This window comes from Diachasmimorpha longicaudata, chromosome 16 (assembly GCF_034640455.1).
Source record: "Diachasmimorpha longicaudata isolate KC_UGA_2023 chromosome 16, iyDiaLong2, whole genome shotgun sequence".
NCBI classification, from domain to species: Eukaryota; Metazoa; Arthropoda; class Insecta; order Hymenoptera; family Braconidae; genus Diachasmimorpha; species Diachasmimorpha longicaudata.
Genome location: NC_087240.1, coordinates 3130704 through 3149664, shown reverse-complemented (window position 1 = coordinate 3149664; position 18961 = coordinate 3130704). Strand labels below are relative to the sequence as shown.

The window sequence follows — 18961 nt, the reverse complement described above, 5'->3', positions numbered from 1 at the left end:
TGTTTTCCTTTCAAAAATCTTTTTTTTCTTTCAAGAACTGAAGAAACAAAAGATCTATAAGTATTTTTATAGGACCATTAAAGTCACCCAAGTACAATGTCTAAGACTCGAGATATGAATAGTAAATACGCATTCTTAATTTTTATGTCCTTGTTTTTTTTATCGTTTAAATAACTTCAGACAAGTATTTATACTCGTATCGTGGAATAAAAACATTGAAAAAAAAACAGGTCTGGCCTGAGTTCGGAGCAATTGAGAATTGTGGCGTCAGCAAAGGCCCAGTTCGAGAGGCGTGGAGGTTTCGTCAGGATTTTCCCGAGTCCAAAGTCGTGGGAAATGTACTCACAGTACCTTGATCCAGTCACTGGAATTCCAGTAGTGACGGATCCCCTGGGACCTGGCAGAGTCCCACAGGGTGTCAATACTAATTACAATCTGATGCTACACGAACAGCTGTTTCCCGCTGCCAGCAGAACCACTGGTTTCTCAGTGCCTGAGGTGACCTTGGACAGACTGTCGAGGTGATTTGAATAGGATTATGAGAGCATCTGGAGCTTGTGACGTTTTTTATTAATAGCTTTGTTATTTATGACGATTTGATTTTTTTTTTAGTTTATGGCGTTTTTATTTTTTTTTATTTTAGGTATGAGAGGTACGAGAGGGCACTGGTTAAGGGACACAAGCAGAGTCTGGATCGAGGAGATAGCAAGGAGAATATTGATGTGGATACGCACAAGTATAAGGACCAAGTCACGCAGATGATGCAAGAGGGAAACAAGCTCAGGTAATTATCCAGCAGTAATTATGAAAATGAGGTGAATAAATTTTTCTTTATTTCTGTTTTCCCTTTAATGTATTGATTTATTAAGTTTATTCATTCATTAATATATTTTTTCACCTATTTATTTGTTTGTACATCCGATCTTAGTGAACATTCTATACTCTGAAGTAGGTGGAAAAACTTCTATTTAGACGATTCAGCAGAATTTCCATAGCTACAAAGAAAAAGCTAAACAAAAATTTTGGCATCTCCGATGAATGTAGAGATAACTCACTCACTAATTGATAATATCAATGTTATTCATCTCATGAATTGCAAATTAAACGCATCCTTGATTCATTTTCAGTCCAGGAGAGGCGAGAAAAGCCTTCGGTTTGTACTTGGGATGTATTCTACGTAAAATATCTCAACCAAGTGCTGATTCTGTTTGCTGTGATCTTGTCATGAAGTTTCTACAGCAGTCCTCCAGCAATTTACGAACGCCATTCCTCTTTACTGTACGTGATTTGCATTTTTAAGACTTAATTATATGGAGAAGTTTGTTATGTAACTATTCAGGGGCTCTTGGGACTTCTGTTTTGATTGAGAAATTAACGGTCATGAGTTTTTTCATCAATTTTTTTTTTGTTAACAGATACCAAGTAACAAATTGAGCGACAAGGATCGTGCAGCCATCACTGCCAAGCAATTGTCTGATTTTTTGCATCTCTATAATCGTGAAACTGATTTGTATGCTGATACCGTTGACAGGCCTAGAACTGTACCTAATAGATTATTTCAAAAATTCCTGACCTGCGCGAGGTGAGCCTAATAATTTTTTGAATTTACGTCCATTCGTGGTAATTTTATAATTCAAAATTCATTTTGAACTGTTGGAGATTTATTTTTTGTTGAAATCCAGAGTCGATGAAAAAATATCAGTTATTTTATCCTTTTAATTTAATCAGCATAAACAGAGACAAAAAATTATTAAAAAACAAAATCATTAATCTCTCGTAATGATCACAGTGAAGAGGACCTCGACGACGTCCTAATCCTCCAAACAAAGCTCTATAACTGCGCCCACAGTTTCCTGGGAAGAAGTGGCTTCGCCGGTAACCTCCGAGGTAGCAATCTCCTGGGTTCTCTTCCCCAGATAACGTCCCGAGTCCACTCAAATGCAGCCACTTCAGAACAGTGCAAGTGCACCCAACCGAACAGTCGACCAAGTAAAGCGCCTCGCACGTAAAATATAATTCTAGAGCCCTCAACTTCATCCCCTCGAAAATTAGCTGATAATTAGGAGTAAGTTTATCGATCGGAGGATACGGTTGAACCGTCCACACTCGATTACCTCGCCAATCAGGGCTAATTAAGAGTTGAAGCAAACATCGACAGTAAGGCCTAGATGTCAAGCACTTTTTAACATCGACAATCTTTGAAAATATTTAAAGCTGAATTATTCATTTACATTATCACAGTTTGTTTTTGTGTGATGCTAGTCTAGAATCGGTGTTTTTTCAGAATCGTAGAGACTAATTGCTAATGAAATTTCATAATTATTGGATTGTTAATAAGGTAGTGAAGTGGTAGGACAGTCCTAGGGTTGAATTACACATTTTCATCCAAAAAAAAAGGAGATGAATAGTTGTGCTCCACCACTTCACCACTGAATTGTTAATGAAGCAAAGGAAATTTTGAAAAATTAACAAATTGCACAAAGTAGCTGTCGGCCTAATTGTTTATGTTTTGTAAAGGCTATGAATTTATTGCGGCCTAGTTTCGGTGGTGCTTAAGCTCTGGCTATCTATTAGTCATATTTATAATCAATCAATATCATTTCCATTTTAATCTATTTTTTTTTTATTTATTTTTTATTCGGTTGTTCTGTGGATAATCAACTCCTAGTCATGACCAGAAGTGATCAATGTGATTGAGATACGGTAGATAATTTATTATACTGATTAACTATCGCTTGATTATATTTTTGTGAAAACACAGGAGCTGTTGATATAGTATTTTTGTGCTGTGATACGAGAGATTTTCATGGACAACTTATGCTGACAATTAGATAATTGTAGGGGTAACTGCATGTTTGTTTTATTTCGACAGCACGTTTTTGATATTATTTATTTACGAAAAACATCTGGGATTTTTTAGTTCAATTGTTTTAGAATCATTTTATACTTTTGTTAATTTTTATTTATTTAATCGGAGATTTTACGTGCACGTTATCATGAATTTAATAGTCGAATGCTTTTTGTATTCAGTGTTGTCGCACGATATCTATTAATTTTGCTAATTATTAAGAAGATAGGAGCGAATATTTAGAGAGTGAGGATTAATCAATTTTTTAAAAAGTTAGTTACTCAAAGGGAAAATTCTGAAGGTGATAGTTAAAGCAGCTCAGCATTTTTATAATTCAACTATCAACAACCCTCTCCTATACTGCCTATTTAAGAAAATTTAATGATTGATAATTCAACCAAATGTGGCAAATCAATCGGTTTCTGTGCAGTCAGAGTTGTTCATTTTCCGATGAATCAATGAAAAACTAGAAAATATTGGATTTAATTTTTAAAAATATGTAAAAATGATCATTGAAATGGTTTTGTTAATAAAATAATGCAGCTGAATTTCGCATCAATCAGCCCACTCACCAATAATCCCATTTTTTATACGTTTCATTGATTTATTTATTGAAATATTCAACGTCCATAAGGATACAAGACACTCCTACTATCCACCATTAGAAAATTTTTTTCATTGCAAAAGGAATGGAAAAAGAGGATCAGCATTTTTCAACAGTATTTACAGTTGGAAAATCCCTTAATAATAATTCATTAACATCACAGTGTTCAACAAATTTTTTTTTTACGATAAATTTCAATAGTTCAAAGTGCCTATCAACATTACTGGAAGTCACGTTCCATGAAATTACATGTGGAATGTACATTAATTCTAGAACACCTAGACAAAGCTGATTTACTTGAAGAGAAAAAATAGGGAGAGACTACGACTTGGTAATTCTACAGTAATTGATGAATTATATTCTTAAAATTATGTCTTCAAAGTAATAACTCTGTAATGTTATCTCTCATTGCTTCGTCAGCGTCTTTGATCATAGAAAATCTTGAGCTCTTGGAGCTAGCGTTCAACGACTCATTAAATTACGAAGTAAACATGGAGAAGCATTTCCGCAGGAAATTAAATTCTCTGTCTACGTCCTCTTATTTCACGAGATAAACAAATAATTCCTCAAGAATTCGTCTCAACTTTTTACCGTTCACCACGCATTCTTGGATTGGATCATCAGTGAGTAATAAAACAAAAATAGAAAAGGGTTTACATTTCATCTTTCAATTTCTCATTTTTCCTCTGATTTTTCTTTTCCTGTTCCTTCAGTTTAGCTTCTGACTGGACTTTCTTCGGCTGAGCAGGTTTCTCCTGAGTCGGTTTTGGAGTAGTTGTGGCTGGCTTTTGAGTCGAAGTTGTCGTGGGTCTAGTCGTCGTCGCGTCAGGTACCTTTTTCCTCTCCTCGGTTTTCACGAGTTCAGGAAGAACCTTCTCAAGAGGAATTCTAGCTAGATAATTATTCTTGAAGGATCCCAGCCACAGGTAGCCATTCCAGGGGAAAGCAGATGTTATTGTGCTGATCTTTCCGTCGCCCACCTCCAGAGAATCCAGAATACGACCATTGGGATCGATCCTCAAGACAGTGGTAGTATCCTGGAAGAGAACACTGCCAGAGTGGAAGTGTCCGATGAAGTGAACGATTTTCTTCGTGTACGTATTGGGGTACAACTGCTCTAGGAACTTGAAGGGCATTTCCAGAATGCCCATCAGTCTCAGGAGCATCTTTCGGAGATGTGGATGTGGCGCCAGTGACTGCATCAACTGGGGGTGCTCCTCGTCGGCTATCAGGGGCAGAGATACCAGAAAATTGCCCTGACCATCACTGTGAATGTTGTCTGGGAGGCCTGGCAAGGATTCCACGAAGATCTCACTCTTTCCGGCTTTTGGACCCTTCAGATTGTACTTGTGGACTCGAGATTTACCCAGATCGGCTACTATGAGGAAGGATTCATCATCGGAGAGTTTTAAACCGTTAGCGAAATTCAGTTTGTCCATCAGGACTTCGTTCCTCTTCGATGCTGCATTGTAGCGGATTAATCTGAGAGCGGTAATTGAGGTGAGTGGGGTAACGTATTATTCCCGCAAGAGGAGTTACCAATAGAGTAAAAAAAAATCCATCTCATTTTTTTCGAAGATGAGCAGATCATTTTTTTTAAAGAAAATTTTCACGAGCCCCATAACTTGTTATGTGGTATTTTGAGATGGATTTTTTTAGTATCATTTTATTCTGAAAAATTACCTTCCGGTTGGATCAGCCAGCATGCAGAACAATCCATCTAGTAATTTGAAGTCACTGCTGGAGTCTGTCCAGTACAGATCACCATTAGATGCTACGTCAATGCTGTTCGGGATCATTGGTCTCCTCCCACTGATTGGTTGGGTTGGATCCACAATTCTCTCGTAGTTCCCTGTCTTTACGTCAACTTTAAAAATTCCATAGTATGTGTCGACCACGAAGAGGTTTCCCTTCTTGTCGAATTTGAGCCCTAGGGGCCGTCCACATTTCTCCTCCTCGTAGAACCCGGCTAGAAAAGGAAATGATATCTCACATTTCAACGAAAGTCTTTGATTAAATGCTTTTTAATTAGATGATTATATTCAAATTATTATGAGAAACTAAAGTTGCAAATTCTTGCCATAACAAATAGAAATTCTTCGGAAAAATATTTTCTGGGAATTGAATGTGAATTAAAATTAGACCTTTAGAATTGAAAGAACAATATTGGGGTGAAATATCTGTCGGCCAAGGGTCAAGAGAGGTTTAAATGGATGATTGGATGGTGTTGCTTGTTAGTCCACAAATATTGAGAGTATTTAAATAACAAGATAAAATGTCCAGAGTGCTTACCACATTTTTTTCCGAATTTAACAACCTCGACGAATTTATTATCCACGAGTTTACTGACACTGCCCCCATTCATAGTCGTGTACAGGACTCCATCATAAGCGTCAAAGCACTCAGGTCCACTGATTTCACCTACGAACAGCTTCTCCGCTCCATTCAACCGGCCATTTGGCTCTTTGTTCAGCCCTACAGGCAGCTTGAACCTGTGTTGGTGAATATGCGTCACGTTTTTCAATTGCAAATACGACGAATAATTAGTTGGTGATACATGGTTAATGCCAATAAAGAAAAAGCAAGTTCATTATTTATTTTCAACGTCCAAGCCCATATCGTGGAAACACTTTAGGATTTTTTGTTTTTCGAGACTTCATTTTACTACGAAAAAATACAGTTTAATAGTTTTTTTAATCCATTATCTCTCGAGTTATCTACCCTTCCATGTCGAAGGAAAATGAAACATAATTTTTTAACACGGCCTTCTATCACAAGTAACCCAGAAGCCATTGGTTTTTGCAGGGTTGATACGATAAGAAAATTTTGAAGACAATTTCATGTTCTTGGAAAAATGTCTTATCTCATTTTATGCTAAACGCAGTAATTACCGAGATAATGACAAAACAAAGAGAACAAAAAGCAGTGAACTCTCTTCTCCCATAAATGTCTCAAGGCTTGTTGAATTTATTGAGAAAAGAAGATAAGACATTTTTTTAGTGAAAGAAATTTTTTTAATAAGAACCATTTTATCAATTTTTTCGTCAATCGACTCCCTCCAAGATTGTCAATCAAAAAGCTCTAAATGAAATGCCCCTCCCAAAGAATGGTGATAACTCACTCGTAAGAGCTCGTCTCTACATTGGGTGGCAGTCCAGGAATATAAGTTATCGCCGCCAGGAATGTCGCGATGTAGATGAACGAAGTACCAACTGATTTGAGAAAGCCCATGTTGGCCTCGAGACACGAATGCACGATCAAAGTTCAATCTCCTTGAACTTGGGAGACCCTGAAAGGAGAAAGAGTCCATTGATCAAACAATGTATCAAAAACTGACAGACTCGCGAACCCTAAATGTCACTTTTGGCCCGGGAAAGCCTCCAGAATAATTTCGCTGATAAAAAAAACACTCCAGAATTATTACCAACATCATGTCTATATCAAAACAATTGACAAGACTCACGATAACTGCCAAACTCAGATCCCCAAATATGTTGAATCAGCTACTTCCCTTTCTGCACTAGTATTTCCCCCTTAACCTAGAAACAAAATTTGTTTTTCACGACCCGGACAACTTTAATCACCTCCTCCCCTCGGCAAATTTTGATAAGAGTAGAAGCCGGTGGAGACAGAGAATGTCCTTTAATCTTCATTATGTCCTACCCCAACGATGTAATTTCGAAAAATGAAGTTTCATTTTGAAGCTATATTTTCAATCTTCAAAATGAGACAACAAAAAAGTAATTTCACTCAGCAGTTCCCAAGCTATCGTTGATGAAAGAAAGCTCATCCCGCTCTTCCCTGACTCACCTGAACGCAACGACGTTCGCCTGGCGACTGCTCTCGCCGTGAAATTACAACGCAAAACTGAGTACGTGTAACTGATCCGAGAATAACTACATATAAAACCGTCCGAGGAAATGATCGATCCTGATAGCCGAGGGGAGAGGGGGCTAAAAAGCTCAACGAAATAACGATAAAGGAAATTCCGTAGTGTTCCAAAAATTCAAGGGATTAAATACAAGAAAACACCACAACATGTGATAATTTATCGTTGATCAGTAATCCCTCTCCATATTCCACGATCCCCAGAGACCGGTCTAACCGATGCAAAAGGAAATAAACACCAGGTGAGTTGATATCACCTAGAGATGTGGAGAGGACGTTGCATGGGGATTGTGGTAACGGTTGTTTGTCTAACGACCGATGACCTCAGAAATCAAGAAGAGTCTAGGATTACTCCGGACGTTATTCTGGTCAACAAAATCAGGAAGAAATTAATGTCGCAATGTTCTGAGTAAATATTTGATTTTTAACAATTGCACAGAGTAAACAAAAAACTTGCCAATGCTGTAATACCGAATACTCAGGACTATGATTTTTATTGAGAAAATTCCTGTCATCATCGTCCATTGCAACATCAACGTCGAGGCAACAGGCCTCGATGTTGATGCCTGTCAAGTATCCTACACTGTCAATTTTGTGCTTGTGTTAATATTGTTACATAATACAATGCTAAAACCCCGAGAGTTGTGAAAGTTGGGCAGCAGAGTGCGCCTATTAAACATGTGCTATTGGGTAAATCTAATTATACGTGTGGTACTTCCTTGACGTATTGGGCCACGATTTTTGGTGAATTGGACTTGAGCTTATTCTAGATTGACTTTATAATTCTAATTGGATGCAGCAGGACGTCCTCAATCCATTAAATTTCCAATTCATTCATGTATGGAAATGAATCGCCATTTTTTTAGGCCGAGGTGAATAAACTTAAGTATTTTTTTAATCCTCAATGGCGCTGGCCAATTAGTTTTTTGTTCATAATAGTTTTGCTCAATTACAGATGTGTACCACTTATCATCGGCGAATGTACTCTGCTTTACGACGTCTTTGACAGGGAAAATAGTCATGTGGTTTCACGAATTAAGATATTACGATCATCAGATAAGACTGATAATTACCGACATTTCCATTAAAAAAATGTGGTAATGAATCAAATTGAATTTATCCTTGTAAATCTCGGCAATAATTTTTTTTTATCTCTAAAAACGATAGCTACGGTGTTTATTGATGTTGGAAAATTCGATGACGCGCAGTCGCGAGAGAAAAATTCAATGAATTATTCAGGTAATTGCGTTAAAACATTGAGAAGAGCCTGTGGGCATTTGACACTCGTTAGTCATTATTTCATGTCTCATAATGATAGTCTAATAATGCTATTACGCTGAAATATGTTAATGCCCCACTGATAATTCTGGAGTCTAAGATATTTATCAATTATCTATTCGGTTACTGTATTTATTTTTACGTGGCATCAATTATTTATTTATCAGAGTTCATTTATTCCTCTAGGTCTCTATCAGTATTTCTCATTAAATGAAAGTTCAATCTATTAAGATATTTTATGAAATGTGAGGAAGTTATGAAGGCTATAAAAAAATCATAAACTTGCAAGTAAATAAATTCATAAATAAATCAGTTAATTAATCTGTCAGGAATGTGACGTACTCAATGAAAAATGGAGTCACTTCACTTTTTTTTTTTTCATTCAACCATTGAAATTCGCTGACTCGTTTTTTTTAATTAGGTGAAGTGCAGGGTAATTAGCGGACTCTGTTATTAATGGTTTACATGCACTTTTTCAGTAATCGAAAGTAATGGCATGTCATGTAATGAATTGCATGTAGAATAGGACTGAGATGAAAATTCAATTTTCTTCGTTAAATTTTTATTTTTATTTTCTTGCAGGTCACTGCTTCCAGGAACTATCAGTCCGATGATTCCAGTGATGACCACTGGAATAAACTGTCGCTGATGTCAGTCCACGGGATCATGGAGGATTTTGAATGAGAGAGAAGTTGTTTTGATTTTTCCAACGGTTTTCTGAGATCTTTTGCAGTTTTGGGTTACGTTGCAGGGTTTTTATGTCTCGTTAGGATCACGGGTTCGTTAGAAGATCGGAAGAATCCTCCGGGTGATAAGATGGAGGTGGATGCAGCGCCTGGTGAGTACACACTCGTCGATTTCACTCCTTTGCATTAAAACAACAGTGAAAAGTTTTTGGCGATGATCTCACTTAATCATAAATATTTTCTAAACAAACGATTCGATTTCGATAAATCAAATTTCCTTTTCAAGCTGCAAATAATGCCTTCAAGATGAGAAAAAAATCGCGAATTTTCACTCTGCCAATCTCGAGATATCGACAAATAATAACGATTAATTTTGCCTACATCTTTGGAGCTCTTAAAATTGCATAAAAACATTTAGTTGCAAAAATTGCTGTATTCTTCCAACATTCAACAATATTCATTAAAGATTTGTTTCATGCAAAAATTGAGCTACACTTTTCCACTCAATGACTTGCTGAATCGCCTCAATGAATTGATAATTTAATTTATTCTCATCTGGTAGACCTTGAACAGCAATGTGAAGACGTAGTATTCGAGCTGTGCGACATCAGAGAGAGATATCCTCAAAAATGTGCCGAGGAGCTCTCTAAAGCTTTACGACTGACAACGCAAATCAACGTAAGAAAATGACAAAACTTGAATTTTATTTTTTATAGGCAAATGAATAGTTTAAATGTGATGACAATCGAGAAAAAAATGATTAAAACCAGCTGTTGAAATAAAAAGATGAAGCTCCGGAAAGAAATTAAAATAGGCAAATAACGACCAAACTTCAGTTTATTTTTTTCATAAAGTGGCAGATGAGTCTCTTGCACCAAAAAAACATTACAATTAATAAATTGCTTTGTGTACATGAGTTGAAGATAAAAGCTTCTGACATTAGCATTTATAACAGAAGAGAAAAAAAATAGAAAACTCATTAAACCAGAAATAAAACGCCAATGACTGTTCTCAGAAAGCTCCAGTGATAATAAAGCCCTCAGCTCCCCTCCTGCCCCTAGTAATATTGGATGAGCAACGAGAGCTTTTCCAGACCATTGTACCTGTCACCAAAGGCACAATAGACAGCCAAAAAGCCCTGAAAACTAATTTAGAAGCAATGTTGAGGACTGTCAAGGACTTGAAGACAGTGGTGGAGCAAGTGAGGAGAACTGAAGACTGTACTATCGACAATATCCTCAAAAAAACAGATAAGGATCAACATTGATAATACTCGATAATAACTGATAACTAAACTTAATTAATCAATATCAATATGATGAACAATAAACTTATTATGGTTGAATATGTGATGGACAGTTGGTCCATGTATTTGTGTGCCAATTTAATGTAGTGCTCGACGATTTTTAACAAATATTGCCCTCCACTAACTTTTTCAATTGATTTATCACATTTATTCAATTAGAAAGTGAAATTGGGGAGGACAGGACAGCATTAATTCATTCATAATTTGATTCATTGAATTTTTGTTATCAGATTGTGGCAGTCATGCTTCTATTGCATTCACTAATGTGAATTATTATGAACATTCTGAAAATGAAAGGAAACATCCAAAAATATTTGAGACATAAATGCCACTCTAATTAAATAAAAAGATATACAATTTATCCCTTTGAAAATCTCGCCAATAAAAAGGGACAGAATAATCGAGTAAACCTTAAATAGACAATTAAACTAAAAAAATATATATTTTTCAACATTTTCGTCTCCAATTGAATGAATTCGAACTTTTATAAATTAGAGAAAATGTCAAAGAATATTTTTTCATCTATTCTCGAATATTTCGAAAGCGAAGAGGAGCATAAAAACACAAGTAATACTTTCGAGTAGAGAATTAATTCTCTAAAAGAAAATCTCAGTACATTCACCTCAAATTAAAATAATAATTAATCCCTCAAAATGAACTAGAATGGGGTGCGATCCTCCCCGATCTCCTCCAACAAATCCACAGCTATCATACACACTCTCGTGAATAGGCCCTTTTCCCCCCAAACCTAGACAAACTACCAATATCTAACCGCTGAACAACGACCCTGACACCCATAGTCATATCGTCAACTAGCTTCAATAGATTAACCCTCTCCTCCTCCTGATTCTCCTCTGGAAGAATTCGTCTCTTAGCAGCAAGTGTCCTCCTCCCCTCAGTTCCCTCCGAGGTGCCCTCCAGACTCCGACCAGCGTCCTTGCTGTCCTCATCATTGTAGCTGGGATTCCTCCCAGACCTGGCGGACTTCCAGAGCGAAAGATCGATCTTCACACTCTCATTGGAGATGATCTTGGGCGTAACCCTGGAGCTGTTCTCAGAACTCTCATGAAAATGCTCGTCATCCATGAGCGGGCTCTTGGGCTTGTCCCTCGAAAATCCAGTGACCCCCAGACAAGGGCCACCATCATCCTGGAGAACCTCAGGAATGATGTCCTCCTCCTCAATCCCCTCTCGGTCATTTTCAACGTCATCACGACGTTCAGACCTGGAGGAACATCTGGAGGACGTGGTTCTCGAGCTTCTGACGCCCTTCTCACCCTCCCCAGTCCTCACCCCCTCTGTTCGAACATCCAAATGAGGGAAAACGACCTCCTGGACGCATGTGGACGTCACAGGTCCAGTATCATCACTGGGAATGTCTCCCTCGGGTCCGAAAAAAAGTGAAACCCTCTCCTTCTCTCTTCCGCCTGCGATCTCAATCTTCCCCACCAAGTTCTCGAGCTTCAGAAGACTCGAGTTCACTAGGCACTCGCCAGTCCTCCCCTCGACCTTCTCAGAGTTCTCGAGGACCTCGTCGGGCTCTAGCTTCGTCTTCTGCTCGACAACAGTCACCGAGTCTTTGTCCTGTCTGATGGTAAACATCAGGCCCTCCATCACCAGGTCGGTGATATCAGCTGATTTAGATGTACTGTCAATTGCAGATGATCCTGGTGTTGATCTGCCCCTGGGAGATGTCGTGATCTCGTGATTCTGGGCTTGAGGATCACATTTCATCGTATTTTGACTTATTTTTGCGACTTTTGCATTAGTCTTTTCGATCTCTCGCTCGATCAGGTACTGGTAAGGCATGTCCGCTGTCTCCTGGACGTCGTTGAGAAGCTCCCGGGGCTTTTCGCAGGGAGGTGGTGGGTCCTTCTGTTCGTGGAGGTATTTTTCAACAAGGGGAAGTGCCAAATTCCCGAAGAACGACGCTGATTTTATTTTTTTTTGCGACGCGGGCAATGGAGTTAGTCCCGTGGAAGAGTCCGTGGAGGAATCGTCCCCAGGAGAGGGTTTAACTGCGAGGGCCGACGACCTTGATGGGACGGTGTTGGGAGAGGTCATTTTAATTGTAAGGATGAAGGCGTGGGGGTAGGCTACTGCCTCTGGATGATCGCGAAATTTTAACATTGCGAACATCTTGTCCTGACGCGTCCAGGAGGAGTGATTGTATGTCACCAGGAGGTGGCGGGTGCAAAACTGTTGGCCCTGACGCGGCTGAAGTTTTATTATTTTACGGACAACTTTCATCAGCTCACGCGCGTGGGCGAAGTCCCGGAGAGGCCTGCAAAAGGTAAATAAAATTGGTGAAATTCAGTTATCGTTTTAACTATTTATTTGAGGAATAGTTGAATGACATTATGAACTAGAAGGAAAATTATTAGATCATCTCCGAGAAACGGGCTAAGTATCCAAATAAATTCGTTTCAGTGGATTGTCAGGAATATCAAAATCAATTGATCAATTGATCAATTGATTTTGCAGTTGAACAATTTAATGTCCGAGCAGACGAAAATCTACCTCATTGATTTATGATGTTTGAACGTAAATTTATATATGTTCTGTTTGCAGCAGAGCCAGTAGGACCCTGGGACCGTCAGGAGAGGTTCTTTCTCCCCGTTATCCCAACCACAGTTGCTAAATGTTCGTACATGTATTCCAGGCATTGTCTCTCTGGCTTCAACTCGCGGAATAAAGGAACCAATTTCTCAGCGTCTTTACCTCCGGATGAGTCTTTGACGATAAACGTCAAGTAGTATAAAACTCGATGCTGTAACATATGAAAGTGGAGTAAATAATATTATAAACGTTCGGTCACAACAATTGATATAGAACCGTCTAAGACATAAATCAAAATTGCAATGTATTTTTGGGAATTACTCACTCCAGTTATGACTTCATTGATGAACACATCCTTTACAGTATTCCAGGGTAAGAACGTGCTTGATTCGCAACAGGATAACAGTCGTTTACAAATTATTTGAACACCAACAGACTCAACAACCAACAAAGTATCTGCAGGAAATAAACAATTTGGTTAAAAGTTCAACTGTGTATCAATTAATTCTCCATTCCATCCACTTAAAAATCATGACTCTCACCAGTGTCAACAGTGGTGAGAACAGCCCAGACCCTTAGCACCGAATAACCCCCAAAAAGACCCCCACAAAGCACCCCTTTATCCCAAAATCCCCAAAGCACCAGAAGCACTAGCACCACAAGTACATCAACCCTAAAGCTCGTGGCTCTCTCCCCGTTCCTGATTGCAAACTGCACTACTCTGTGGTCCCTCCTCACACCAGCGAACTCTTCCCCAAGGATTATTTTGTTACCGTCGACACCACGAAATACCTTCAGAGGTAGTGACGAGTTTTCGTCGGCGACAGTGCGCCTCGGCGACATGAATAAGGACACAGTCCTGAGGAGGCTTTCCCCAGGTATTTTCTAACCAACAATGACCTGTCCAACTTTGGGCGCCAAAGTCATTGTTGAGGGAGATCAGTACCAATGGACACTTTCAGGCTTCTAGACACCATCGAAAGACATGATGACTTTCCTGGGCAGTTTGAGGTGTTTTTTTGCAGGTTTGGTAGAGTCCAGGAGTTGAAAAAAACACTTGTAACCTTGTCTTACTCTCTCCAGTGGCTCCAGGAGTTAAGTGTGCTGATTGGACATGGATTCTCTTCCTTCTTCCACTTTTAGTCGTGACAAATCTACCAGATATCTGGGCCACTTTATTTGTTCAATTAATTGCTGGTGATATCATCATCTCCATGGGCATAATTTAATAGACAAAATCCTCCCATGGAATGCCACACGGTTCACTAATTAAACATGGTGGTTCCAAGGGGACAATCGACTATTTCCCATTCGATTTCGATAGATCGAATAGTGCTACGCATCATATTGGTCAATTAGCCATAGCACAGGGTTACCAAGAGTGCTGCAAGATGGCGCCGTACAGAATTACACTGCATTTCTCAGATAAAAATAATTTTTTTTTAACATTCAATACGACAATTGCGTACTAGCATAAGTAACATTGCTCATTGCAGTAGAGTAATCACGATAAATAAATGAAAAGAAAGAAAAAAAACCACTTGGTTCAGGCTAGGAGGACAACTTGTCACTGGGCTTGAGATTACGGCTAGAACGCTTCAGAAAGTTTCGGATTGTATCAGGAGAACAGGAGGTTAAAGGAGTCAGGCGATCGTGAAGGAATACCTACTCGTACATTCTATGTTCCTGATACACCGTACGATATTCCGCTTCAAATATTGTGGATGGATCACTTGATAGGGGGCTTGAATTCGAGTTTGAAATGTTGAGAAAGTATCAGGAGAGCAGGAGGTTCTAAGAGCTTACCGCGTATCGACGAATACCTACTCTTACTTTCTGTGTTCCTAATACACTTGAAAATGTTCTGGTAGAAAATTGTCGCTGGATGTGTCGATTGGGGCTTGAATTCGGGCATGAAACATCCAAAATGTATCAGGACAACAGAATACGGGAAGAGCTAGCAGCTCCTGTCGAGAATGCCTCCTGTCGGGTTATATTCTCCGGATATCTCAGACGATATTCCGGACCGCGAAGCGCGTTCGTTAGGGTCCGGATTCGGCGTTAAGCGTCCGGAGTGTATCAGGAATGTAGAATCTCCGAAGAGGCGGCACTACCAGGCTCTGGAATACCTACTATCACTTTATGTTCTCCCCATCCTTCTGCGTGAAAATCGTCGCTAAAATCATTCATTGGGGCTCGGGGTTGTTCAGGATGTATCAGGGGAGTAGAATGTATGAAGAAGGTAACTGTGCATGTCTGCAACACCTGCTCTATCATCATGTTCTCTTGATACTTCTAGTCGAAAATTGTCACTAAAATCATTCATTGGGCTTGATTTCGGCTCCGGAACGTTCAAAATGTATCAGGAGAGTAGAATATCGAAAGAGGTATCTCCTCTGGTTGCCGATGCCGCCTGTCACTTCATGTTCTCCTGATACTTCATGCGATATTCTGGTTGAAATATTGTCGGTGGATTCATTTATTAGCGCTTGAATTTGATTCTGAAATGTTCGATATGTATCAGGAAAGCAGAAACTCCGAAGAGGTTTCCTAACGAAAAATAATTTCCTCAAAAAGAGCGGGAAATTCGAAACCTGCAAAATTTTTTTTTCTTCAAAAAATGGAGTATTTTAAATTTTTATGGAGGGGTTGTCAAGGGAGAAATGTAAAACACAGTTTTAATAGACAAATAGGTTTATTACACGTGGCGATAACCAACACTATGAATTTTTACACACGTATGGCATATCCCCACCAGTCTAACCCCATTATTCCATTCAAACGTCACAAAACAATGTCTCAACATCACCTGAGAATTCTATACACATTTCATTTAAATTCATCTGTCATTATTCATCAGTATTGATTAACAACAATTGAGTGCACGCAGTAAAATACAATAAAATTGTACTACTCGATGACGAGTTTAAAGCACTCTCTCGATATATTTATTTTATCATTTTTAAATTGATAATTTGAAGAGAATAGCAAAATATGAATGGAAGATGAGGAGAATTACCTGTTTAGTACCTCAAAAATTCAAATTATGTACACACGAATAAACAAATAATAATTATAATAACAGAAATGAAAATGAGTTGGATTCAGTGGTTGAGTGAAATTTCGATTTATGACCACAAATGTTAATTTATCTCGATAACGATTGGATCTATGAAAAAATGTCATAAGAGAGTTTTCATAGGGAATGAAATTCTACTCAAAAAGTGTCGTATGACATTTTACCCAGAATTCCTTATTCTTGAAGATATTTTCATTTTTCCATTTTTTTAATTAAGATTTTTTTTCGATAGATTGCGAATTTCGAAAATACCTTCAAAACTATTAAATTTAGAAAAAAATGTCAATAGCATTTTTTACAGATCATAAAATTCTGTACAAAAAATGTTTATGGTTTTTTTCAGTGGGATGGCCCGTTAATCAACGAGGCTCCTAATTAATGAGTTCTCAGGCTTAATTATCCCTCCACTCGACCACTGAATCAATTATCAGCTAATTATTTCCCTAGATTTTCACACTCGCAACATTATGTCCTCATTCCTTAGTATTTCGATGACTGAACGCCTGCCAGGAGCGATCAGGATCAACAAAATCTCCAATTTTCCAAGACAAGTGCTTTTCCTTTTTTTTTTCACTCCATTATTTTACTGCTCCGTCGACGGTACTGTGAATTTCTGGAGTCGTCTCTGTCTGAGGACCGTTGCTTCATCGTCTTGTTCCTGCAGAGTTGAAGATGTTGATGGAGTTGGCTCGCTGCCACCGCTGCTCGTGCTCGAGGCGTTGGCAGTCGACGACGTGGAATTGGGGTCAACCGTCGGCGACGTGAAGACGAATCCTGGGGGTTTCGGGGGATCCGGGGGGGCTGCTGCTGTGGCTGGTTGTGGCTGAGGGTGTGGGGGACTCGGCGTTGGTGGCATTGGGATGCTGGAATCAAAAGAAATAATTAGTCATTCATTTAAAAGGAAATTGCTAATTTTTCTTTAAGATAATGAATAAATGATCATAATATGAATAAATCAAATGAGTTTTTAAAATTTTTTTTTCATATTCACAAAATTGAATAATGGATCGATAAGTAATACATTAAATTGATGACAATGCTTACTTGGCAGTAGCTGCCGCAGTGTGATACTGATTCATCATGGCATTGGCAGCATCTAAGAGTAGTTGAACTCTCTGGAGAGTTTCTATCCTTGTTTCAACAGCCTGTCTCAAGTTCCCCTCCATCGCCCTGAGTTCGTCTTCACTCAGAGCAGTTAGATTGGGTGGTGGAGTTGGCACTGGTGGAAATGGGACGACATTTGGAAATGGTGGAGCGAAGAATGGCATTCCTTCGGGCGGAAATGGAGTTGTCTGACCCATAGCAGCTCGGAGGTTGGCCAGAGTTATTGGCTCTGCTCGTGGACCTGCAATTAATTCATTATATCAGTAAATTACGAGGATAAAATTATTGTAAAAAGGAACTTAGTGCAAGAAAAACGAGCCATTTCCCTCAAGTTTCATAATTACGATAATTTAGTTTTAAAAATTTATTAATCAATTTTTTTCAATTACCCTCTTGATTACTAATTGGAGTCTGTCCTTGCTGAGGTGTTGGATTCGTCCCCTGTCCTTGATTCTGCGGTCTGTTATCAGTGGTGGGTGTAGCAGGTCTGAGGATGTTCAACCGACACGTGGGACACGTCTGTTGACGCTGGAACCACGATCTCAAGCATGCAGTATGGAAAATATGATTGCAGGGGAGTTTTTTACTGGCTGAGACCATCTCCTCCCGACAAATAATGCAGACATTATCAGCAGCCGCGAGCTCCTCCGCTGTTGCATCTGGATAAAACGTATTCATGTTTCTGATTGCCCTTCGAGACATGACAATGTCCTGGAACGCTTTCTTGAATGTTCTCATGGTGTAGTACATCGGTCGAACCGCAAATAAGGGCAGGGTGTACAGTTTCACCATTACTGTGACGAAGGCGACGTAGAGAATGACCTGATAATTAAATTTTTTATTACAATTTACTGAGAGAATTAATTAAATTATATACAGAAAATATTTTCTAAAATATTTTTAAAGGACCCGAAGTTCCCGATATGTCAATAAAATAATCTTCGGAGTATCAGGCACGTGATTAACACTCACCTTAATTAATCCAATCACCAATTCAGTGTATAATAACAAAACAGGCTTATTCTCCCACGGGCTATCATTCTGAAGATCAATCGTATGCAGAATGTACTTGACACTAATATTCAGTACAACAGTCAGTAGAATGGCGTATTCAAATCCAAATACCAACTGCACAGATGCACCTTTTGCTAGTGTAGAGTCGTAAGCATACTCAATCATAGTTAAATTTATGGACGATAGAAGAATGAGTAGTGTAGCTACACGTAGGTGAAATAGCCACGTGATCACTGGACTCCTTTCCATCTGAAAATAGGAAAAGTAGCAAGGAAAAATTTATTGAAACTTCAATTTACTGGTACGTTCATTTTTAATTCAACAGTGGACTTACGTAGTCGACTCTATCCTCGGCAAGCCAGTGGAACGATTTGAGAAACAGTAATAACGTGAATAATGCAATGAACTTGGGACTGAAGTCATCCCTGAAGACTGTGAATGCAAGGCAGGTCTCGGTTACGGCGTACCAGGCTTTTTCCACGAGGTGCTGCAAACAGTATTTTTAGATAACGACAAATGGTTTTTTTATTATTTCAGATTGTGATTAAGTACCACAAATGTATTGAGGAAAAGACAACTGATATTTTTTTTCTCA

The 18961-nt window shown here is 38.7% G+C and overlaps 5 protein-coding genes across 23 annotated transcripts in view; 2 read left to right on the top strand and 3 right to left on the bottom strand.

Annotated features, from left to right (window-relative positions):
• LOC135170284 (tubulin polyglutamylase TTLL5) overlaps window positions 1-3407 on the top strand; it is an 85001-nt gene extending 81594 nt beyond the window's left edge. For all 12 annotated transcript variants that reach the window (XM_064135969.1, XM_064135975.1, XM_064135978.1 and 9 more), the window contains 5 exons: window positions 231-521; window positions 644-784; window positions 1128-1278; window positions 1416-1582; window positions 1790-3407. In XM_064135969.1, the coding sequence (XP_063992039.1) occupies window positions 231-521; window positions 644-784; window positions 1128-1278; window positions 1416-1582; window positions 1790-2009 (970 nt within the window). In that variant the 3' untranslated portion in view covers window positions 2010-3407. The remainder of the gene's footprint in view (window positions 1-230; window positions 522-643; window positions 785-1127; window positions 1279-1415; window positions 1583-1789) is intronic.
• A 24-nt stretch (window positions 3408-3431) lies between these two features.
• LOC135170295 (adipocyte plasma membrane-associated protein Hemomucin) lies at window positions 3432-7396 on the bottom strand. 2 transcript variants are annotated; one of them, XM_064135997.1, is made up of 6 exons: window positions 7263-7327; window positions 6916-6991; window positions 6574-6741; window positions 5745-5944; window positions 5136-5421; window positions 3432-4934 (listed from the first exon to the last, which is right to left on the bottom strand). In XM_064135997.1, the coding sequence occupies exons 3-6, from the start codon at window positions 6681-6683 to the stop codon at window positions 4106-4108; spliced, it is 1425 nt and encodes a 474-aa protein (XP_063992067.1). In that variant the 5' UTR covers window positions 6684-6741; window positions 6916-6991; window positions 7263-7327; the 3' UTR covers window positions 3432-4105. The 2 variants fall into 2 exon arrangements, with proteins under 2 accessions (XP_063992067.1, XP_063992068.1); XM_064135998.1 differs by lacking the exon at window positions 6916-6991 and having other exon boundaries at window positions 7263-7396.
• Window positions 7397-7443: 47 nt separating this feature from the next.
• Window positions 7444-10649, top strand: LOC135170309 (uncharacterized). Of its 5 annotated transcripts, XM_064136015.1 has the most exons (7): window positions 7591-8212; window positions 8296-8437; window positions 8508-8579; window positions 9201-9309; window positions 9389-9456; window positions 9867-9982; window positions 10320-10649. In XM_064136015.1, exons 4-7 carry the CDS (start codon window positions 9299-9301, stop codon window positions 10569-10571), a joined length of 447 nt encoding a protein of 148 aa, XP_063992085.1. In that variant the 5' UTR covers window positions 7591-8212; window positions 8296-8437; window positions 8508-8579; window positions 9201-9298; the 3' UTR covers window positions 10572-10649. The 5 variants fall into 5 exon arrangements, with proteins under 5 accessions (XP_063992087.1, XP_063992085.1, XP_063992084.1 ...); XM_064136014.1 differs by lacking the exon at window positions 8508-8579; XM_064136017.1 differs by lacking the exons at window positions 7591-8212; window positions 8296-8437; window positions 8508-8579 and adding an exon at window positions 7444-7582.
• LOC135170288 (uncharacterized) lies at window positions 10124-13625 on the bottom strand. Its single transcript, XM_064135988.1, has 3 exons — window positions 13495-13625; window positions 13131-13380; window positions 10124-12894 (listed from the first exon to the last, which is right to left on the bottom strand). Exons 2-3 carry the CDS (start codon window positions 13274-13276, stop codon window positions 11319-11321), a joined length of 1722 nt encoding a protein of 573 aa, XP_063992058.1. The 5' UTR covers window positions 13277-13380; window positions 13495-13625; the 3' UTR covers window positions 10124-11318.
• A 2220-nt stretch (window positions 13626-15845) lies between these two features.
• The window catches only part of LOC135169993 (E3 ubiquitin-protein ligase synoviolin A), a 29012-nt gene continuing 25896 nt past the window's right edge, over window positions 15846-18961 (bottom strand). For all 3 annotated transcript variants that reach the window (XM_064135476.1, XM_064135478.1, XM_064135477.1), the window contains 5 exons: window positions 18701-18853; window positions 18325-18615; window positions 17742-18174; window positions 17293-17593; window positions 15846-17111 (listed from right to left, as the gene is read on the bottom strand). In XM_064135476.1, coding sequence (XP_063991546.1) covers window positions 16832-17111; window positions 17293-17593; window positions 17742-18174; window positions 18325-18615; window positions 18701-18853 — 1458 coding nt within the window. In that variant the 3' untranslated portion in view covers window positions 15846-16831. The remainder of the gene's footprint in view (window positions 17112-17292; window positions 17594-17741; window positions 18175-18324; window positions 18616-18700; window positions 18854-18961) is intronic.

Excerpts from the sequence above, each read along its gene's own strand:
- LOC135170288 (XM_064135988.1), bottom strand. The coding sequence starts at position 13,276 with ATGCCTGGAATACATGTACGAACATTTAGCAACTGTGGTTGGGATAAC. Across the intron at positions 12,895-13,130 it reads AAACATCATAAATCAATGAG|GCCTCTCCGGGACTTCGCCC; the intron begins GTAGATTTTCGT and ends TACCTTTTGCAG.
- LOC135170309 (XM_064136017.1), top strand. Across the intron at positions 9,457-9,866 it reads GGAGGTGGATGCAGCGCCTG|ACCTTGAACAGCAATGTGAA; the intron begins GTGAGTACACAC and ends CTCATCTGGTAG. Across the intron at positions 9,983-10,319 it reads GACTGACAACGCAAATCAAC|AAAGCTCCAGTGATAATAAA; the intron begins GTAAGAAAATGA and ends GACTGTTCTCAG.
- LOC135170295 (XM_064135998.1), bottom strand. The coding sequence starts at position 6,683 with ATGGGCTTTCTCAAATCAGTTGGTACTTCGTTCATCTACATCGCGACA. Across the intron at positions 5,422-5,744 it reads TAAATTCGGAAAAAAATGTG|CCGGGTTCTACGAGGAGGAG; the intron begins GTAAGCACTCTG and ends TTCCTTTTCTAG. Across the intron at positions 4,935-5,135 it reads CTGGCTGATCCAACCGGAAG|ATTAATCCGCTACAATGCAG; the intron begins GTAATTTTTCAG and ends TACCGCTCTCAG.